The sequence below is a fragment of the Coturnix japonica genome, chromosome 5, assembly GCF_001577835.2.
Source record: "Coturnix japonica isolate 7356 chromosome 5, Coturnix japonica 2.1, whole genome shotgun sequence".
NCBI classification, from domain to species: domain Eukaryota; kingdom Metazoa; phylum Chordata; class Aves; order Galliformes; family Phasianidae; genus Coturnix; species Coturnix japonica.
The window spans coordinates 7,929,786-7,950,280 of record NC_029520.1 but is presented as its reverse complement, the minus strand read 5'-3'; the positions used below and the strand labels follow the sequence as shown (position 1 = coordinate 7,950,280).

At 47.8% G+C, this 20,495-nt stretch overlaps 1 protein-coding gene across 3 annotated transcripts; it reads right to left on the bottom strand.

Moving 5' to 3' along the window:
* Positions 1-6,255: 6,255 nt before the first annotated feature.
* RAB3IL1 (RAB3A interacting protein like 1) lies at positions 6,256-19,825 on the bottom strand. Of its 3 annotated transcripts, none has more exons than XM_032445037.1 (12): positions 19,682-19,825; positions 18,648-18,913; positions 16,416-16,650; positions 15,964-16,059; positions 14,483-14,560; positions 13,821-14,036; positions 12,404-12,523; positions 11,120-11,248; positions 10,897-11,006; positions 8,333-8,432; positions 8,145-8,211; positions 6,256-7,710 (listed from the first exon to the last, which is right to left on the bottom strand). In XM_032445037.1, the coding sequence occupies exons 2-12, from the start codon at positions 18,659-18,661 to the stop codon at positions 7,628-7,630; spliced, it is 1,248 nt and encodes a 415-aa protein (XP_032300928.1). In that variant the 5' UTR covers positions 18,662-18,913; positions 19,682-19,825; the 3' UTR covers positions 6,256-7,627. The 3 variants fall into 3 exon arrangements, with proteins under 3 accessions (XP_032300928.1, XP_032300929.1, XP_015719126.1); XM_032445038.1 differs by having other exon boundaries at positions 18,648-18,827; XM_015863640.2 differs by lacking the exon at positions 12,404-12,523 and having other exon boundaries at positions 19,682-19,821.
* Between the last annotated feature and the right edge of the window lie 670 nt (positions 19,826-20,495).

Sequence of the window (20,495 nt, the reverse complement as noted above, 5' to 3'; positions counted from 1 at the left end):
AACTGAGTCCTAACATTTCAAGCATTCCCTAAGAATTGTTAAAACAACAGACCTACATTCCTTATAAGACAGCTCCTATTTATTTTGTTCTTCAAAAACAAACAAAGAAACTCAAAATAATTTTTCCAGTGTATTCTATTGCTCATTAAAATCATAACTATTTGTTGACCATAAAAACGCTTTCTGTATTTTATTCAGCCACATCTAGAGTCATGGCAGTGTCTCAGTGGAAGGTCCCTTTTCCACTGCACTGGGTGAAATGGTTCTTACAGCACTGACAGTACATGTCTTTGTGGCCTTCACAGAATGATGCCAGTGTTTACCTTTGTCTTGGGAACCACCACCAAAAGAAATCTTTTTCATGTAAAAAGATTGGCCCAAATGTTCAAATTCAGTCTCTGGGCACTTCAAGGAGACAGGTGAGATCAATATGGATACAGAACCTGTAAAAGCTTCCAGCAGTTTGTCAAAACTCAGTTTTACTGCCCATTAATGGCTCTCCCAGTGGTGCAATAGGCAGCTTGCCAGCAGCTTGTCCAATGGGCAGCATGGTCCAATGGAGTCAATGGCTTTAGGTCCACCTGGAGGCTTTCACACAGCAACGTGTAATGGAACTGGGAGCCTGTCCTTGCAGACAAACCCACCTGAGCTGCACTGGCAGCTGCAGAAGCACACAGCAGACAGTGGCAATGAGTAGGAATCACATAGGCTGACCTAGATCTTATGACACAAAGTCAGGGAAGGACAGTCTGTGGTTATCTGCTGCTTTCTATCAACACTGTTTTTCAGAGTACACATTAATTGCTTCATAGGTAAACTAATTCTGCACAGAAAGCATTCTATGAGAAGTCACAGAACTCAAAAGGGAAAATGACCCTACCTTGCCTTGTTATTAGGACTTTCACTTGATCCTAAAATAAACACATTCCCTTAATACAAACAGAAGCTCTTACACAAAAATGAAATGTTGCAAACTGATATAGCACTTGGCTTTCCTTCTTGGTACAGATGTTACCAGAACCCCCAAGCATCCCAACACAACATAGCTTGAAGGGGAACAAGGGCCCGGTCATTCTGAGCTCATGTCCTGGATTAAGATGCCTACACCCAAGCCATGTATGACAGCCATACAAAAACACTTCCTGATTTTACTCAGTGCTCTATTCAACTCTATTTTAAACTGCTTAATGGCCTAAGAACTGAGAGATTTGTAATTGGCAAGATATAAAAAGAAGCCTTCATCCATTAGCAATATTGCTTCAAAAAAATATCTTCTTGATTATTCTGTAAAAGCTCAATTCCAGATATCTCAGAAAACAGTGCACAACTCTGAACAGAGAACCATCATCTGCTTGAAAGCTGTATTATGAGAAGTATTAAGAGAGAAATGCAAAATGCCAGAACTCAAAGGCAAGCTGGAAAGTAAATAATCCACCCATGGTGTATTGAACACTGCCATAGGACAGAGCTGTTTGTCATCATACAGTCCTCCTTTACATGGTGGTAGAAACTCTGTACAATGATTCCACCATCCTGGAAGTTTCTCATACTGGGGCTTGAGAGTCAAGAGGTTGTTTCTCTTCTTCAGAAAGCCACTTTGAGACATAACGTTTAGCAGTCTGAAGTCCTTTTCCATTACAAGTGCATGTTTTCAGATGCACCGTAATACCTTAGAAGGAGAAATCCCATAATTTAGCTGGAGGTTCATCATCTCAGACAGAGCCTGAGCCCTGGGGTGTTCCAGCAAGAGATATCAGCAACATATAGCAGAACTCTGACTAAATAACCTCCCTCTAACGGAGAGGAGGAGGTCTTTCAGAGCATAGAGTTTGTCATCTTGCTGAGGTAGAACTCTTAGCAGACAGATGAGTGGCACAGGGAAGAAGAGGCCATTACCAAAGCTATTTGTACAGCAGTTAATATTCTCACATTCCACTTGCTGACCAATTTAAGATGGGTGTGGACAAATACTGACCAGAGACAGCATGAGAACAATTACACCACTAAGGATTTTTTTTTTTCCTATTTCTAACTGAGAAATTTACTGCAACTGAATACACCACTGAGATAGCAGTGCAGGTGACTGATCATTTTGACATCTTAATCTTCCCCTCATGGCTTAAGGACTGATTCACTAATTGTCTAAATTCACTGCATTCCTGTTGGCAGCTGCAGTGCTCTCAAGCTGAGAACGTGAGTCATTTATAAAGCTGAATCTAAAAACAATCTGCTGTAATCCTGAACAAAAACAACTGGCACCCACTTCTATGTGGGTTTATTGGAAAATCTTAGTGATATCAATCCAGCAATTCAAAGATACTGAAGAACAACTCCTATGTATATATTATGTACTTCTTTTCCTTATACATATAATGTAAAATGACAATAGTGCTGTGCATATGAAAAGCTAAGCTTGCTTCCTGAAACATACTGGTGCAAGGCTGCTGATTATTGATCTGACACATTGGTTCTTATGGTAACAAGCGCTGTGTGTACACAGCCATATCAAATTGAACCATAACATCAATATTATCTAACTTTTTGCCTTCAGTCAGTGTTTTTCTCATTGGAAGAACGGATTCCTTCTGACTCCTACAGAGGCTGCTTGACTGCAAAGATGGGGAAGCTCCACTGATGTGAATGGCAACTTTTGACTTAAGGATGGTGTGATTTTGTAGCAGAGCTCTCCCACCCACTGCTAACAACAAATGTTTCAATAGCAAACACAGTTCAGGTCAAGCCAAAAAAGAAAAGGAGAAATTTAAGGCTTCTAGGAAACGGTTGGGAAAGAAACTAATAAAAAGGATCCTCACATAGGGCACAGCTCTTGCCGGGAGCAAAATCCTCAGCAGAGGCACATGCTCACCTTATTGGCCAGTTGCTGGATTTATATGAGAAGGTTAATCACAGTAATTGCTTGCAATTGCACACATCCACGCTGAAATGGGTGTAGTTGCTTTTCTTATCTGGCTAATTTAATTGATTTAATTAATTGTTATTCAGACCTGTCGAGCTGGGCAGTGGTCTTATGTAAAACAGAGGAACCATACTACACTGCCTCTGTGTGCTATCGTCATCACAGACAGCACAAAGCCAGAGTCTCTGCACAGGGGTCTAGATTAATTCATTCCAGCAGCACTGCACCTTTCACATGCCTGCAAAAATCAATAATTTACCTGAAAACAAAACGTCCAAGCTTTGAATACTGCAGCATGAAGATATCTCCTTCCTTGGTTGGATAAATCACCTCTTCTCTGTATTCTGCTTCCTTCATTTCCCATTTAAATGTCACATCCTTTGAGCTCCATTGGTGCCATTTGTTTAAGCCAGAACAGGCTTGGATTTGGTCAGTCAGTTGCTTTGAGTTGCATGAGGTGAGGTGGTGCTGTTTGTTTTAAACGTCTTACCACAAAGAAGCCACAATTTTCAATGATGCCTTCAAGCACTGCAAGGCCAGAGTTCACTGCTATTGATCCTGGCCCATGAAAAGAAGGGGGAACAGCAAAGGAAATATTGCTTTTAAATTTTCTTTCCTTCAGAACATTATCATTCCTGCCTGCGTGACTAGAAATCCCTCCGTAAGAAGCAAAAACTTGTTGTATCAGGCTACTCTGGGACATGAAACAGAATCGTACACAGAAAGGGGAAGAGAGATTAAGAAGCAATTTCCTTCCCATTATGTCTCTGTAACAAACTCCCAACGGAAAAGTCAGGACAACATGAGAAGTTCCATTGAGATGTTTTATAAATATACCCAAATTTCAGAAAGGCTCTTACAAACTTGTTTCTCCAAGGCTTGTCTATAGACAAACATGGAGGACAGAGTCACAGTGTGACAGCACACACACTGTAGTAGCAGTTTTGGACCCATCCCAGTGCCTCACTGCCCTTACTATAAAAAACTTCTTCCTTACATCGAATCTAAATCACCTCTCTTAATTTGAGGCCATTTCCCCTTGTCCTATCACAACAGACCCAGCTAAAGAGTCTTATTCCTTACAGCTCCTCAATGTAGAAGAGTGTTTAGGCTTCCTGCAGTCTGTCAGGCTGTCCCAACACTTAGCCTGCCTTAAAGCACTCCTGTCAGCCACTCATGGGACCACTGGGCACTTCTGCAATTCCCAATGAAACATCATTTTCTATTTTCACTGCTCTGCCATCTGTTTGACTGAAAGTTTGATTTGTGCCTCATTCCTTATCATTTTTATCAATTGGCATTCAGCATGCGGCCTGACAAATGGGAAGGTCATTGAAGGCAACGGACAAACCATTTCCATGCAGAAAGAGCAAAGGCCTTTCAGCTGTAACTGACATACGTGCCCATTATCATGAGGCATCTTAAGCTGACCCTGAGCTGATTAGCAGAGCAGAATTAGAACAGTGACCCAGGGCAACTAAGGACAAAGAGCTGTCCTTGTCCACCATGCCTATCTACCAGGGCTCACATCAGCCCTGCTAGCCCCCCTCTGCCCTCTGAGCTCTGACCTCACCACAAAGAACATAACAGCACACCGAGCCTTCTGCTGGACCACAAAGCAAAGGAATGCAACCGTAGCATTTAAATGGTGACCAAAATCCAAAGGGTATCATTAGAGCTGCAAAGCAAGCAGGGCTGGAATGCACTCTGCTGTCCGACTTCTCTTTTACAACCAGAGAAATTACCCCACTGGGGGGGCCATTTTGGTTCCTGATGGTTCTTGCAGATGTTTTGTAAGCCAACACAAAGTCCACCTGTCTCCACAGGTGGGCTAAAGTCAATGTTCAGCTCCTTTCAGCTCAATCCAATGGCCCTCACTCAAACAGGGAAATATCGACATGATAAACAGCAGACCTGACCTCTTGGCTTCCAGCAGTGGTACCACAGGGACTGCTCCTATAAGGACTGTGCTGGCTTGGCACAGCTGCCAAACCTACACCTCAGTGTCACGTGCAGCTTCAGAGCTGTGCGAGGATATTGACTTCTTCCTGGCAAAGCCACGTTCCCCAGACTTCCAAAATGACTGCAGCCTTCCCACAGCCGACGGTTCTGACCTATTTGTCATAAAGGAGGCTCGCTAATCATCATGAAAGCCTTGAAATAGCAGAGTTTGGGGGCAGTTTAGAGGCCACCCTCACACCTCTCCCCCCTTCCCTTTCAAGCACCTGAAATAATTCCACTGTTGGTTCCCAGAAACATTCATCTCAGTGTGTTCAGAGGACGGTCTGACCTGCTGCGTACAGACGGTCTGATATACAGCACTCTGCAAACCTGGACTAACCTTGAACGCGGGGTGGAGGACAGGATGGACAGCAGGGACAGCCGTGCCTGGTGTGCCTGTGCCCTCTGGTGGTGCCGGACAGGGAGGACACAGGGCACCGGTGACGCTGTGTCCCATGAGAACCACCATCGTGTGGCCTCATGCTGTTTGCTGCTCCAGCTGTACCTGTTTCTTTCCCCAAAGATCTTTTGCTTTCCCTCTCGCTGCCCTTCAAGGCATTGCCGAGGGTGGTCCTCATCTCTGCTGGAACCTGAATTCTCTCCTATGGTGCAGAAGAGAGGGCAAAGAGTGGCCTCAGGCTGGGTCAGAGCAGAGGTTGCTTTACACTCCCAAACAAAATCTTGAGCAGTTTTTCCTTCTATGTAATTTCATTGACTCATAGAATGGCTGGGCTTGTTAGGGATACTAAAGCCCACCCAGTTCCACCATGGGCTGGTTGCCACCCACCAGATCAGGGTTCCCGCCAGCCTGGCTTTGAGCAGCTCCACTGTCAGAGACCCTGCAGACAGCCTGAGCCACATCCTCACACTGAAGATCTTCCTAATAACTGATCTAAATCTCCCCTCTTTCAGTTTAAAGCCATTAACCCTGGGTCCTGTCTCTACACCCCCTGATAAAGAGTCCCTTCCCAGCTTTCCTGTAGGCTCACTTTCAGTACTGATAGACTCCTATGCCTTCTCTAGACAGGACCCCAGCTCACTCGGCCTCTTCACGGAACTCAATCCCAGCTGCTGGGCAGCCTAGAGTCCAGTGGGAACACAGCTGCATTTGGTGCTTAAGTTACCCTTTGGCCCTCCCCGAGCCCCACAGAACACAGTCACCTCAGCATTAGACTCAGTCACAGCTCAGCAAGGGGAGGAAGTTGAGAAGCCCACTGGGAAAACAAGTTATTCCTGTGCCAGCTCAGAAGAGTATTTTGCTGCAGCCCAACTTGACCTTCCTTTTGGCAACTGAGCACACACACACCCCTCGGCCAACCCAGAACTACAGCCAGACCTTTGAGTAGGCCAACAGCAAAATGTTTATTTTTCCTTCATTAAAGGTGCAACCATCCTGTTGTTAACGGAATGACAGCAGCTCAGTTTTCTTACAACAAAGACAGAAAGTTCCCACTGTGGCATCTCTCAGGAGAGGATGGAACCTAATGGAGTGAGAGGGTGACTGAGAAAGAGCTACATCAGCTACAACACTGTGTTAGTACAGTTCTGTGCAAACAGGCCTGAGCTACAGATGGCCTCCACTCTCCAAAAGCCATAGTGATATCCTTCCCAGCACTTTTTGAAGCATACAGCCACATCCCTCACATCCATACAAAAATACCACACGTTTCCTCATTGGGTATGGCAGCCTGAGAGATACTGGGTTTTCCAAATGGACACGCATCTCTAAGTCTAGTGTTAGAGCAGAGGGGGAAACTCCGAGCCTCAAGGCTGTGCCCCAGCATGAGCATGATCCTTCTGGACATAAAGAACCTGGCCTGGGAGCACGTTTTCCATTTAAACAGCGTGAACAGTGCCCAAATCTACCCTCAGGGTAGGAACAAAACAAAGGTATTTGTTTGTGGGTGAGGTTTGTATCTAGGAGTACCACCAGGGACTTCTGCACCAAGAATCATCACATGGTAATGTGCTAACAAGGTCTACATCTGCCTACGACAGCAACAGCAGATTCTCAAGGCCAGGAGAAAATATCCAGCACTGAGTGCAGCCAAGCTGTGGCCAGCTGCAAGTTATGCAATTTCCCTACTTGCTTCCTTCTCCCAGAGGTCCCAGGTGCACAGCTCTGGACTCAGCCCTAGCTGCTCCCCACAGCTGGATTACAAACACCCAGTACCAAATCCCAAGCTAAAAACAGAAACCAAACCCTCTTGTGACTCAGGCCGGAAGAAAGATTCTCTTGCAGACTTCAGCACCCTCCACCCCAAAGAATGAGTGGAACAGACAGACAGACCGCCAGCATCTGTCCTGAAAGACTTGCTTACTAAGAAGGGAGCCCAGGACTCCTACTTTGCACAGGGCTGGCCTCAGACTACACCAAAGCAGACTGTATATAAAAACAAAAGTTTAAAAATAATGGATATACACTGCATATCTCCATAAGGAACAGTCTGTAGACAGTCAGTCCCAAGCAGCCAGGACCAGCCCAGCTCTCAGAAGGTAGCTTGGCAGCTGCATTCCAGTCACACCGGGAGGAATGGGACAGCCAAAGGTAGAACTTGTGCTTTTTGCTCCATGATCAGCATCAGGCATAGGGAGGGAGAGGAGGGAGCAAGGCCACTGCTGGAGAGACACTGCATTCATCTGTTTGGCAGACCACAGCTGGTGAATCCTTCAGACAGGAGCAGTTTTCTTCCAAGCTCAGGCCGCTGCTTACATCTCATTGGGATAAAACCCAAGTTTGGCCAGAGACATTTCCCTCCGGAGTCTCATCACTTCCCAGTACATCAGTTCCACTGCAAAGTAAAAAGGGAATAGGGAAGAAAAATGAAAAAGCAGGGAAAAAAAAAAATTAGTAAGCAAGGTATAGTTAGACCCCACCTCATGCTACGCTATGCTTACTGTGCAGCCTGACAAGGCTCCCCACTAAATTGAGGGAAGCAGATATGCTGGAGGGTCCAGCAGGACTGGCCTAGCAGGTCACCCCTTTACTCGCTCTGCCTCAGGATACAGTGTCCAAGAAACTGCTGAGCAAGGAATGGGTGCAACCATCCCACCTGCTTGCATCTCTTCTTTGCCATTTAACCATTTCTCAAAGATCCAGTGAGTTCAGGGCATCCCAAGCTGGCCACACTCTTGTCATGCTGACAGGAGTCAGCCTTATGACCTCAGAATTTTTCCCACTGGCCCATCAAAGGTCCCACTGCACCCAGCTGCTGTCCCCTCTTACCATCTTGCCTCACCAAGCCCTGCTGGATATAGCGAATGTATGTGAAGAAGTTGCACACCGCTGTGATCTGAGGAATAAAGAAAAGAAAAAAAGACATCAGCTACAGAACAGGAGTGATCCTGGTGTTCAGCACCTGAGAAATGGTACTACATATCACCAGATACACTCTGGGAAGGTGGAATACTCACCCTGGCCCTGCAGGACGGTGAGATGTAATAGTAATTCCCAGAATCCCCCAGCATGATGCGATGTTTGCAGGTCCTGGGGAGGCCACTTAGAGCACACTTCCTGCAGGCAGAGAGAGAGGAAAAAAAAACAGACCAGGCTATAAAGCAACCTCACAGAACAGCAGAGTACATCCCCAGGAGATGGAAGGTGGAGCTCAGAAGTCAGACCCGTATCAGTGAGCATTAAGGAAAAGAAAAACAAACCAACTGCAGCTGATAATTAGCCTTTCAACCTAGAAAGATTCCACAAACAGTGAGTTTAGGAGACTTAAGCTAAAAATCTGGTACCCGTGCTCAAGCAAACCAAGGTGTTACCCTTGGCAGAACCACAGAAAGAGGTGAGGACAAAGCAGAATATAACTCATGTCCTCTGGGCTCCATGCATCTCTGCCATGCAAGGATTTTGCTGAAGGAGTTCTGTCCAGGTGTTTCAGCTCTCCTGGTGGGATATATAGCTACCAGCTGGGGACAAAAAGCAGTTTCAAAACAGATATTCCAATGCTTGAGCATAATCATCCCCCTGCTGGCCAGACACTGAACTTCATCCAGACTTGTCACGTTTCCTCAATACCCTCCAACACAGGACGCAAGGTGTTCCTCAAGGTATCCCTGCATGGATTTCACACACCACACTACTGGGAAACGTACAAGTCTGCCACACCACAGGAAAACACATCCAAGGGAAGCCACTCATCTGGTGTTACATTTAAAATGAAATGACTGAATGAGCTACAAGAGGAAGCTGTCAGGTATTCTAAAGTGCCTAAAGATTTTGTATCACACTTTCTCACCACCAACTAGCACAAACTCCACTAACTCGTTCCGAGAACTGAAAACTAGCTGCAATGCAGCCTTTATGCTAGGCTCCTCTTCCTTATTTCAGACTTGAAAGCCAAGTGGAGTAACTTTGTGCTGACTTCAGGGGATTTTGGATATGGTTTCAGGTCCCTAAGAACAAACCAGTCCCTTCCTGTGCTAGCATGGAGAAGTTCAGCCTTACTACTGTAGAGATTTCAGACAAAGGATGACAAAAGTACCCTTTTCAAGACAGCATGGCTCCCACAAAGATCACAAAAAGATGTGACCAGCAAGGGTGCAGCACGCCTCTATTTTCTTGCCATTTCCTTCCATTATTCTGAAGACAAACAGTTCCCTGTACCAGCCAGTAACCTCCCCTTCAGCAGTAAAGCAGAATTTGTGGCTGCAATGTCATTACCATGGCTCCTCGGAGATCTAATGGCTGCATGGCTGGAAGAGGGACACCATTCCTCAGCTGCAAAAGTTACTCTGGGAACTGTGGAGGATGACAACATACAAAGGAGCAGACGTTCCAAAAAGCTTCTGAGAACACCTTGGTGCTTGCTTTCCACTGCTATCAAGCTCAGCTGCTGCCTGCACTCCTAAAAGCACTGCAATGAAGTCTGTACCATAGGGTGAAAGGGACCAAGCTTTCTTCTTTCTACAACACAGCACAACCAAAGGTGCCGCAAAACCTTGCATTTTTATCCAGGGAACAAATCAAACCCATTTATAATCAATAGCAAGATTCCTTAACACCTGGTCAAGGTAGAAATTAAATAGAGTTAAAGAGTTTGGTTAGTTCAGCTCTAGCCTCAAAGCCACTTAATCACACTAAACTACTGTTAACAGATCAGCCATCCTTGATCACCTAGTAATACTTTACAATTTATGATTGGAACACATTGTGAAGAGGGAAAAAAGCCTGAAAGGAAACCAGCAAGGATAAACACAGGATGGGCTGGTCCTGGCAGAGCTCTGACACATGCTGGGGGAACAATTTGTCTAGAGATGAGAAAAAAAATGTAGAAGAGAGGAGTAGGAAGCCTGCACATGAGCAACATTCATTACAGGAACACCACTGCCTGGAAGGTGCTGTGCTTGAAGGGAAGGGGGAAGAACTAAGGGACAGAGCCTCAAATGAAACCAAATTCAATAACTGAAAGTCCCCTGTCTTACTCTGAAAGATGATGTTGCTCCTGCCAGCATTCCTCTTCCTTGAAACAACCTAAGTCATCTGTCACATCAAACACAGACACAGTATCAAGAGGGAAAGATTACATATATGCAGCGAGGAAAAGTTCAGCCAAGCTCAAATCCACCTGGAGCACCAGCAATGTCAGCAGCACAAGGTGAGCTTGGGGGTCAAAGATACAAGAATGTGAGATAACGCAGCTCTAACTCAGCCCTTATACCCTACGTTATGCAAAAGCTTTCAGAGAATATTAACGAAGTTCATCTCTTGAGTAGGAAAAGAAAACAAGTAAAACTCCTCCAAGCTGAGGGCACTAGCACATTATTACATTATCTCCCAGCCACTCAACTGCAGTATATCCAAGAAGAATTACATCAGCTGGTGAAGAGTTCAGAAAGCGGAACTCAACTACCACTAATCTTGGGCTAGAAATACACTCAGCTGAGCCATGGTACCCGACTCAGCCAACTCCATGAGGCAGTGAGAGAAAACCAATAGCAAAGAGGGGACAAGAACAAGAAAGGTTCCTTACTTTGGCCCACCAGAGTCCTCTGCTGACACCACCACAGGTAGCATCTGGGAAGCAACAGGCTCAATGGTAAGTGTATTCTGCTCCACAGCCACTCGCACCAGCTCAGACAGCTGCAGCAAAGAGAAATAACTGCAGATATGGATGTGCAAAGGTCACCTCCCTAAAGATGCACCTTTGATGCCACCAGAACATGCAGTTTCTGTCCTCAGTTACCAGCACTCACCTCCTGCTTAGTAAAGTCCAGACAAGGTCCTACATCTTCTCGGTAAATTCTGTCCAGGAAGGAGCAGGATTTATCCAAAGTTGGAGATTCCTTCCAGGACTGGAACTCGGCAAATAAAATGGAGTCGATCTGCAGTAAATATTCAGGAGAAGAAGGAAGACAGAAGGTAGGTAGAGTAAGAGATACCATGTCTAAGATAACTAATGCACAGGCAACTTAACTATACAACATCTACTTTGGCATCTAGAAAGGTTCAAGTATGACAGAAGTGCCTGAGGGAAGCTGGCTCTCTCCAAGGACCTTTTGTCTCTCACCCATCTGCAGATGTGTGCCAGACCCATCCAGCCAAGGTGGGCACATTCTGCCAGAAACCTGCATCTCTCCCACCTTTGTCCAGGACAAGGCAGCACCACAATTGAAGAAAAGCCACCACACAACTGCTGAACAGAGCAAGTGCCCATGGCAGAAACAGCGAGAGGATCTGAATGGCAAAGCACAGTGTAACGACACCCAGACACAGAATGCTTTTCTTAAGAAAGGACTGCTATAGAAAAGGATGAAAAACGGAAAAGAAAAAAAAAAAAGCAGCTATTAATATCAGCAGGACTACATCCAGAGAGACCAAATAACAGAGCACGCCAGCCCTTTAAAGGCCACTTCAACTGAGAATTCTGGTATCTGGGGAGTTGAGGAAGTAATGGGAATACTGGGCAATCTCACTGGCATGCAGGAACAAGTGGAACATCAAACCTGAGTGGGAATAACTTTCCTGATTGCTGCGATTGCTCACTGCCTTTTACAAGTGGGCTTGCAAGAATTATCACTCCTCAGCAGCAAGGTACTCAAGGACAGAGCCTTGATTAGGTTGATCCCTCCTACATTGCCTGACTGGAAATACGTCAGTGTTGGAGACTCTCTGGAACTGACGTTTAAACCTCAGGTATTAGCCCAACCACCAACCCAACAGGGCAGCTGTTTAAAAGGCCAGCAAATCCTGTTAAAGATGCTGAAAGGAGAAACAGAACTACAAAAACATGCCAAACAATACAAAAATCATGAAGGAACAAAACAGAAAGAGGTCTGAGACTTAGCACACTTGTTGTATGCTATGGGGACCGCTCACCTCGTACCAGCAGACAGCTTCAGAGCCACAACATGGAAAAACAAATTCAGGAAAACAAAACAAAAATGGAGGTTAGCATAAAAGGAAGCTAGAACTGAAAGGCTGAAAGTGTGAGAGTTGGATGGGTCCCACCCCTCTCCAATCCTGTCCAGTACAGTTACCTGCCGCAAGGGTGAGGAAACATCTGCCCCCAGTGCCTGCCAGCCTGGCTCATAGGTGAATTGGATGGCCTTCCCAGGGATGACACAAAGGAGCAGAGAGAGGAGAGCAGGCACCCCAGACTTTGAGGCGAGAGAAAGAGACAGACAGTGAAGGAACACGTTTAGAGTGACAGGCAAGAAAGGGAAGTAAAAAAACCATAACAATACAGAAGGTACAGGCAGAGACTCAAGGCTTCTTTTCCAGGGAACTACGACTGATGCTATGGCATCACAAGGCCATAAACTACACCTTCCAACTTCAGATTGATGTGCTAAAACAGAACAGAAATGCTGCAACTTCTAGGCACAATTTAGGATGGGACAAATTTTCCATAAAGCACCAAGCTGAATGCCAGGTTCCCTCATGCCACCTCTCATACGGGCCATTAAATAACTTGAGAGGAATGGTAACCATCAGGAGAGCACAAAGGGCATTAGAAGATTAAAGCCACTTTCTCCCTAGCTCTCAAATTAGCTTCTAGCCAACTAAGTATTTGACTACAACTTCCAGCATATCTGGTTTGTTCTGTGATCAAGAGAAACAAGTACAGCAGGGCTTCACAGTTATTGAACTAATTTTTCCTTCAGTCTTCTTTTGGACATAGCCTTTGTTCCTCTCTGCCTGCAAACAGAGTTAAGGATCATCTTGCTAGAGGCCCCAGAACAGCTACAGCCGATACTGCCTGAAGTGTTCCATCCAAACTAGTAACAACAGCACTACACAGAAATTAGCAAAGTAAATCCATTGAAATTGCAAACAGCCTTTCACAGCACAGTCCTCCTGTTAGGTGGAAATATTAATTTCACCAGCTGCCCTTCTGCATACACATCCTCACACAGTGAGAAAGGCAAACATTAAACATATGCTCTGCAAGAGAAGGAAGCAGTGGCATACCCAAGAACAGAGAACAAGAGATATCAATGGAGATGTTGACAGAAGTTGGTGGAGGAGTCTTGGAGCCCAAAACCAGGCCCTGGATCATTGAAAGTCAAACCAGTTGGAAAAAAGAACAAAAGCAAATCACGCCAGAACAGGCAGCAGACTCAACTGCCAAGATGCATCAGAACAACTGGCTGCTGCTCAGCAACTCCCACCACATCCATTCTCAGCACTGCTAACTCTTTGGTCTGCCCATACCCTCCAGTGGTGCCTCAGCTCCTTCCTCTAGCAGTTGTCCTAATGCAGCTTTGAACTTAATTCCCAGAAGTGGAAATCTCCACAAATAGAAACCCTCCAGAGTTTGCCTCATCAGCACGGTTTAGGGAGCAAACCAGCCTACTGCATGGATGGCTTCTCTCAGTCAGATCCAAGCAAAACTTCCCAGACACAGAAACAGCAGTGGCTCCGAGGCTGGTGCAGTGAACAGCCCTCACCCACCTCTTTGCACTCACGACTGACTGGTGCTGGAGTTGCACTTTGGCTGACAGCTGTGACAATTGCACTGCTGGTGCTCTTGTTTCGCCCATGGCCTTTCCTGAAGACGGCTTTAGAAGGGCTCTGGAGCTGAGGGTGGAGCTCCCAGTTTGGGGAGGAAGGTGTAGATGTGATCACAAGTGTCTTCAGAGCTGTTACTTCTGCCTGCAGCATGTCGATCTGAGAGAGACGAGGCAAGAGTCAACAGCACCTTCAGCATCTGCTGAACTTTCAGCACTGCACCCAACACTGTAAGGCCGCAGGGAACCAACTGCAAGCACACTCATGAAGCCTGCTCCCCATCCTCCCAGATGCCCACTGTCAGCCAAACTTTTAAAGAGGAAAACAAGAACTAACTGGGAACCTATCCCACTGCTCCTCTGTCTGAGTATATATTGCTCCAGTCTCTTTTTAGACACAATAACCCAGAAGTAATTTCAATTTCCAAGATGGAACCAATCCAGCAGCCCTGTAATGCACCCTCATCAAGCTCTGACCACATGGCTACAGCAATTAGACAGTAGATTGCTTCTATGTGGTTCCCCTCACACCCTTTTCTCTAAGAGGAAGGGATGATCAACACCAACCCTGCAAAGAAATCAAGCCACAGAGTGAGCAGTTCTCACCTTTCCCCATGCCTCCTTCAGCTGCTTCTCTGACGCCGCCTGTTTTGTGTTTGCTTCTCTCACCATCTTGTGTGCCTCCTAGACCAGAAAGAGTTTTAGTCTGTCTGTGGCAGCCCCATCTCATACAGTCACTAGGGCCAGCCAAAGCTCTGCCCTGTTCATGCTCTGTGCAAGCAGGCAGGTGCACAGACATCACTGCCACATCTGATTATTTTACTCTGACAGATGTGAAGAGTTTGGCCCCCCATAATTTCCCAGAAAAGGGCTCTCAGCGTCAGGGCATGGAGTGCATCCCCTTCCCAACAGCGCAGCTGGATAAACATAACAGTTCATCTGCTGAGCCCAAGGTTATCTTCTCCAATCACAGAAGGTGCAAAAAAAGCCAGAAGAAATGGCCTGCCCCTCCTGCCCTTGGGATATGCTTTAAAGCCAAGGTTTTAACATTGGCATCCACCCATGCTAGATCATAATTGTGTAGTCCAATACTTTTATGACTGATCCAAACACACTGGCTTAGCTTCCTGGCATGACTTGAGACGTGTGTCACCACTGCAGACTTGCTGGTTCATCAGTAGACTGTTTCTGACCCTGATCACTGTCACTGGCACAGATCCTCATCCAGACTCACTGATCCACATCCCAGCTCCTCATTCAGTCACTGCCCTGCTGCACTTACCTGATTCGTTACTGCATTTTGTTCCTAACTCCTACATGGAGCAGCCAGTCCTCACTGCTCTGAGCACAGCTGCAGCACAGCAGCAGGAGTGGTAGCTCAGGTAGGGACTAAATTTAGAAGCAACATCCCACAGGAAGGGTGAGGTGGGTGGTACCAGTCCCAATGAAACCACCCCACAGCACTGCCTGGAAGCACTCTGCCCAAGGCCACCAGGTGAAGGAGGAAGCCCTCAGCTGAACTTCTGAGTTCACCTTACACTCAGCACCAGCTTGTGTTTCACAGGTACAGCTGGGTTCTGGCTTCCCTCACTGTCCAGTCAGATCTACAGATTAAAGCTGTTGGTAAATGGGATCATGGGATCGCATCATACAATAATCAAATTAACAATAACAACAACAAAAAATTAACAATAACAAACAAAAAAAGCAAGCCACAGCAGATGCTGTTCAGACTACAGAGCAGGCGCAAGAGAAGGCCAGGGAGCCACGCTCACCTCTAGCTCTGGGCATCCCCATGTCTGGTTTCATTTAGGTTTGTAACCATGGAACCTGCTGTGCTCTTTATGTCACCCCACAGCTGCGAGGGGGGGAAAGGAACGTATGCAAATCCTCCCCAGAAGCAAGTACCAGCCCCTGGGAGGGTCTGCCCGCAGCACTGTGCAGCTTTCCAAATGCAAATGAACAAAGACTGAGGAAGCTGTGGGAGTTTAACAGGAGTATGGCTGGAAGTTCAGAGAAAGCCTACCTCAAAGGAATTGGAAGCAAGCTTAGCTTAAGAAATGATGGGAAAAGGAAGAGGGTGGTACCTCAAACAAGCTAGCTGTTAACTCTTCTAGTTCCTGCTCCAGTTGTTCTCTGACTTTTGACAGCCTCTCGCATTCTTTGTCCTTCAGCTTCAGCTCCTGTTGAGGAAATAGGAGAGGGATGCATGAGCTGCTAGCAGGCCCCAGCAGTGCTGATGCCCGCCTGGGCTCACCTACAAATCACACCCCTTCCCCTCCATACCCCTGCACTGATCCTGGACCTGAGACTCCTGTCACAGCACTCTGTGCCACCAGAAGCATCCCTCCACAAGCTGCAGCAGGCTTTTCAGGTTGGAATTGCTCGTTTATGACTAGGCTCCACATTACAGAATCATTAAGGTTGGAAAGACTGCTAAGATCAACTAGCCCAACAACCAACCCATGCCTGTGACTGCTCTAGACCATGTCCTTCAGTGCCTCCACACTCAGCTCTTCTCACAGGCTCTAGGCTTTACCTTTTGTGCTTTGTGCAGCTCTTCCTTCAGGAACTCAGAGCCCTTTTCCCGGATCTCCACCGAAGAGCTGCGGAGACGCGAGACGTTGCGCTGCTCAGTGGACTGGCTGTCATCCCCACAGCCTGCATCCTGGCATCCAGTCTCTGGCTCCTCCTTGCTGCCTTTGGATGGCTTTAGTGGTTTCCAGTATCCCACAGCTGGTTGCTCCTGGCTGTCTTCCTCAAAATGGGTCTGGCTGTAGGGAACCGGCACAGTGAAACTGTGTGTGGGGGTGATCAGCAAACCTGCCAGGCTCAGAAACAGCCTCAGAGGCAACAGCAAGACAAACCAGCCTGGGTTCACCCAACATTTCAGGGAGGCTGAGGGGTACCGTACTGAACAGGACATTCAGTAGTGAGCTGTGCTGCACCTTCAGGCTCCCAAGAGCACAGGAGTGAAGCAGGCAGGTTGAAGGCATACAAAGAAACTGGCTTAGAGGACCTCTTTTGTGTCCCAGAGCTGCACCAGCTCCTTTGCCTGCTGGCTGGGCTTGCCTGCCCTCAGCAGAATTTCTAAGGATAAATCCTTGTCAAACAAACCATCTTCTTGCAGCCAGTTCTTCAAACAGAGATTGAGAGAGCTGAGAAATGTAACTGGAATAAGCTGCTCATGCACAAATACTGTTACAAGCATGGTTAAACAAGCCGCTCACCAGATTCCTCGTACTGCCCTCTCTTAAATACAAGCCAAGGCCAGGAAAAATATTTGTCAGATTCATTTGCTGCAGGCGTGAGCATCAAACAAATCAGAACAAATGAAGATGGGGAACACTCATCTGTGAGTTTCAGCCCTGAAGTCCCTCATAGCTCAGACAGACCCTAAGCAAACACTGAAGGCAGAACAGACATACAAAATTCACAGCCTGGCCATTTCTCTTCTCTTCCTTCTTAAAAGATCCCAGATATACACACAGATATTGCTTCCCTACTGGATTACTTCGCGCTTTTGACATGAATTCCTTTCAGAACAGCAACAGAGAGGAGACAGTGACCCAAAGCAATGAGTTGGGAGGAAATCTCTGCTATCCTGGGATCTTCAATAATCGCACCAAGTACAGTGTGAGATGCCTGCACTCCTGGCAAGAAGGGCTTGTTTCTCAACAGCAAAGTACTGCCTCACAGACAACTCTCTACACACAAAACATAAGTAGGCAAAGTTATAACACCTCGTTTTACCCTTCCCAAACAGAACATCTCAGACATTTAACTCAGGACAAAGCAAGACTAAACACAGCTATTCCAGGAGTGCCGTTCTTGAGCATTTTCAGAGAAAAACAGACCACAGCTGGCTTATTTAGTATTCCAGCAAACACTCCATCGGCCTAAGTTCAGGGACGCTGCTCCCCAAACCACAGGAGGAGCAAAGAAAAAAAACAGTACAGCTTTGACATTCCATAGCAATACAAAGACCGTGACCCCCTTCACTTCAGATCCAGACTTCAACCCCACAGGGCAGGAAGAGGCTGGGTAGGTTTTGCAGCTGCTGGTGTGTTACAAGAGGAAAACACATGCCTGAATGCCTGTCCACGTGGCAGAAAGTGTGGTCTGCCAGCTGTCTTCTCCTGCAAAGAAGTTCAGGTACCACAGGGAGTGGTGTGAATGCGCACTAAGAGAAACCTCTTTGAGCCATGGGATGAGAAAGGGTACAGGACCATCCACGATGCCATGCCATGCAAACTGGACAGAACTGGGAAGGGGCAGCATGCAGTCAGTGTCATAGATTTTGCCAGTCTCTTTATAGAATAAGTAAGAGAGCTTAAGCAGTGCTGGAAGGGAGGAAAGGATTCAGAAGGAACGGTTGACTTGACCTGGTCTTACTAGGTCTAGAAGGAGCTTGTTCTGGTGATAAATGCTATTAGGAAGTATAATAAATAACATAAAGGAGCACGCTGGGGAGGGAAAACGACAGACAGCACTGCCATGCAAAGATAATTAATCTGAAGCTACTCAGCACGCTGGAGCTGCCGATAAAAATGCCATATACACACACGGATGCATAGATCTGAGTGAGCAACTTGTAACCAGTGGAAACTCCCAGACCACGCCAGCACTTACTCTTGTAAGTGCAAGAGAGAGCACTTATGGTGCACACTGCATGGTGTTCAGACAGCACAGCACTGGCTGTAGTCAAGCTGTTCTCTGGACACATTCAGGGAATCAGTGAAAGGTCAAGATGAGCTAAGGCAGCACTTACCTAACGAGGGCCATTGCTATGGAACGAGGAGGTCTCCAAGGGCCCCACTCAGGAAGGGGAGGTATCGAGCAAAGGAACGACCCAATGGAAAGGAACGAAGCCCATCACGGGAAGGTGGAGACTCGATGAAACCAATTCATCCTCGCCGCACGAAGCCAGGGGAGGTTCTCTGCGATGGATCTGCCACGAAGCAGGGAGAGCGTTCCAAACAGAGGCGTTCGTTCAATAGTTAAACCAAATCTCGGATGGCCCCGCGGAATCCCTCCCTGCAGAGATCAGACAGGCAAACTGCAGCGAGCGCACGGCTCGGGGACTCCCGCATTAGCCAGGAAGCTCCCTAGGACGGCCAGAAGGGGACAAGAAACAGAGCAGAAAGGGAAAACCGAAATCAGGACCAAACAGATGCGAAAGAAAGAGACGAGAGAAAGGGACACCACAACAGCCCGCTTAGCTACTAAGAGTCCAGCTATTCGCATGGAATAGGAAGGGAAAAAAGAGATAAGAGCCGTTTCCTCGTGACTCGAGCTCTCGGAGGAAAGTTATCAGTACAGGAGAGCGCTGCGCTGCTGCATCGGGAGGGACGGCAGGAAGGCACGGAGCGAGCCGACGGCACCCGACGGAGCGGTGCACCTGCGCTCTGCCCCGATGGGCTGCGCTGCTCGGGAACCGGGCCGGGTCCTACCCGTCCTCCAGGCGCGAGAAAAGGGCAAAGGAGAACCGAAAAAAAAAAGCAATTAAAAAGGAAGGCAAGCAAAAAAAGCCGAGCACAGCACAAACTGCCCAAGTTGGATTCCGCAGAAAAAGCCAAACAAAAAAAGTGCAGGCTCGGCAGTTTTGCAGCTTCCTGCCGCTCCGACCCCGCAGTTTCCTGCGGCTCCGTGCACGGCCGTTCCCTGCGGGCTGCTGCCCGTCCCGCACCGGGAGCGGCGGCTGACAGCGCTGCGTGGCGCCCCGCAGCACGCACGGACGCGGCGCGTCTCTACCCGGGCGGCCCCGCAGCGACCCACGGCCGGAGCCGCCGCCCGCACACCTACCCCGCTTCGTGCCCCCGGCGCATCACGGCGGCGGAGGGGACGGAGAAGCAGCGCCCGCCACCGCCATTCCCGCAGCACGCCCGGCTCCGCGGGGCCGCCCCGACGGGAGGGGGCAGAGCGAGGCGCCACGTGATTAAAGCGCGGCCCCGCGGATGCGCGTGCGCGCTGCCGTCAGCACGCCGTGATTTGGGGGGGGTACCGCCCCATAGGGGGGCTGTGGGATGAGTATCTGATGCTGCCCTGTCCTTTAATACCCCCAGGGACCGTGACCGCACCACTCCCTGCGCAGCCCGTGCCACCGCATCGCCGCTCTTCCCGTCAATCAATGCTTCCTAATATCCAACCTGGACCTCCCCTGGCACAGCTGGAGGCCATTCCCTTATATTACAGCCCAGTCCCATCTGGTCCGTAATCATCTGAGGTGCCAGAGCAAAGTGTCTGAGGTGGCCACATCCGTGGCTGTAACCTTTGTTACCTGCTGGGAGCTTTTGTGAGGAAGGGGAGATCCGCAGCTCTGCAGGCAGCACCAGAACTAATCAGTTGTAATGATTAACTCCCAGCATGGAGGGTCCTCGGGTTAGAAAGGCAGAATTGCTTCCAGAGTCCAAAAGGCAGCAAGAGAATGTTTCCAGCCGGGTTGTCTGATGGAGGGCTGGAAGGCTGTAGATGCTGAAAAGCAGGAGTAGGGCCCTGACCCAGCAAACTCAGAGCGGATGTTATTGCAAGAGTGTAACACTCCAGGATCCATCCGCCCACTCGCTCCCCTCCCTCCAGCCATGCAGCATGTTTGCTCAACTGGTGAGGAGGGCTCCAG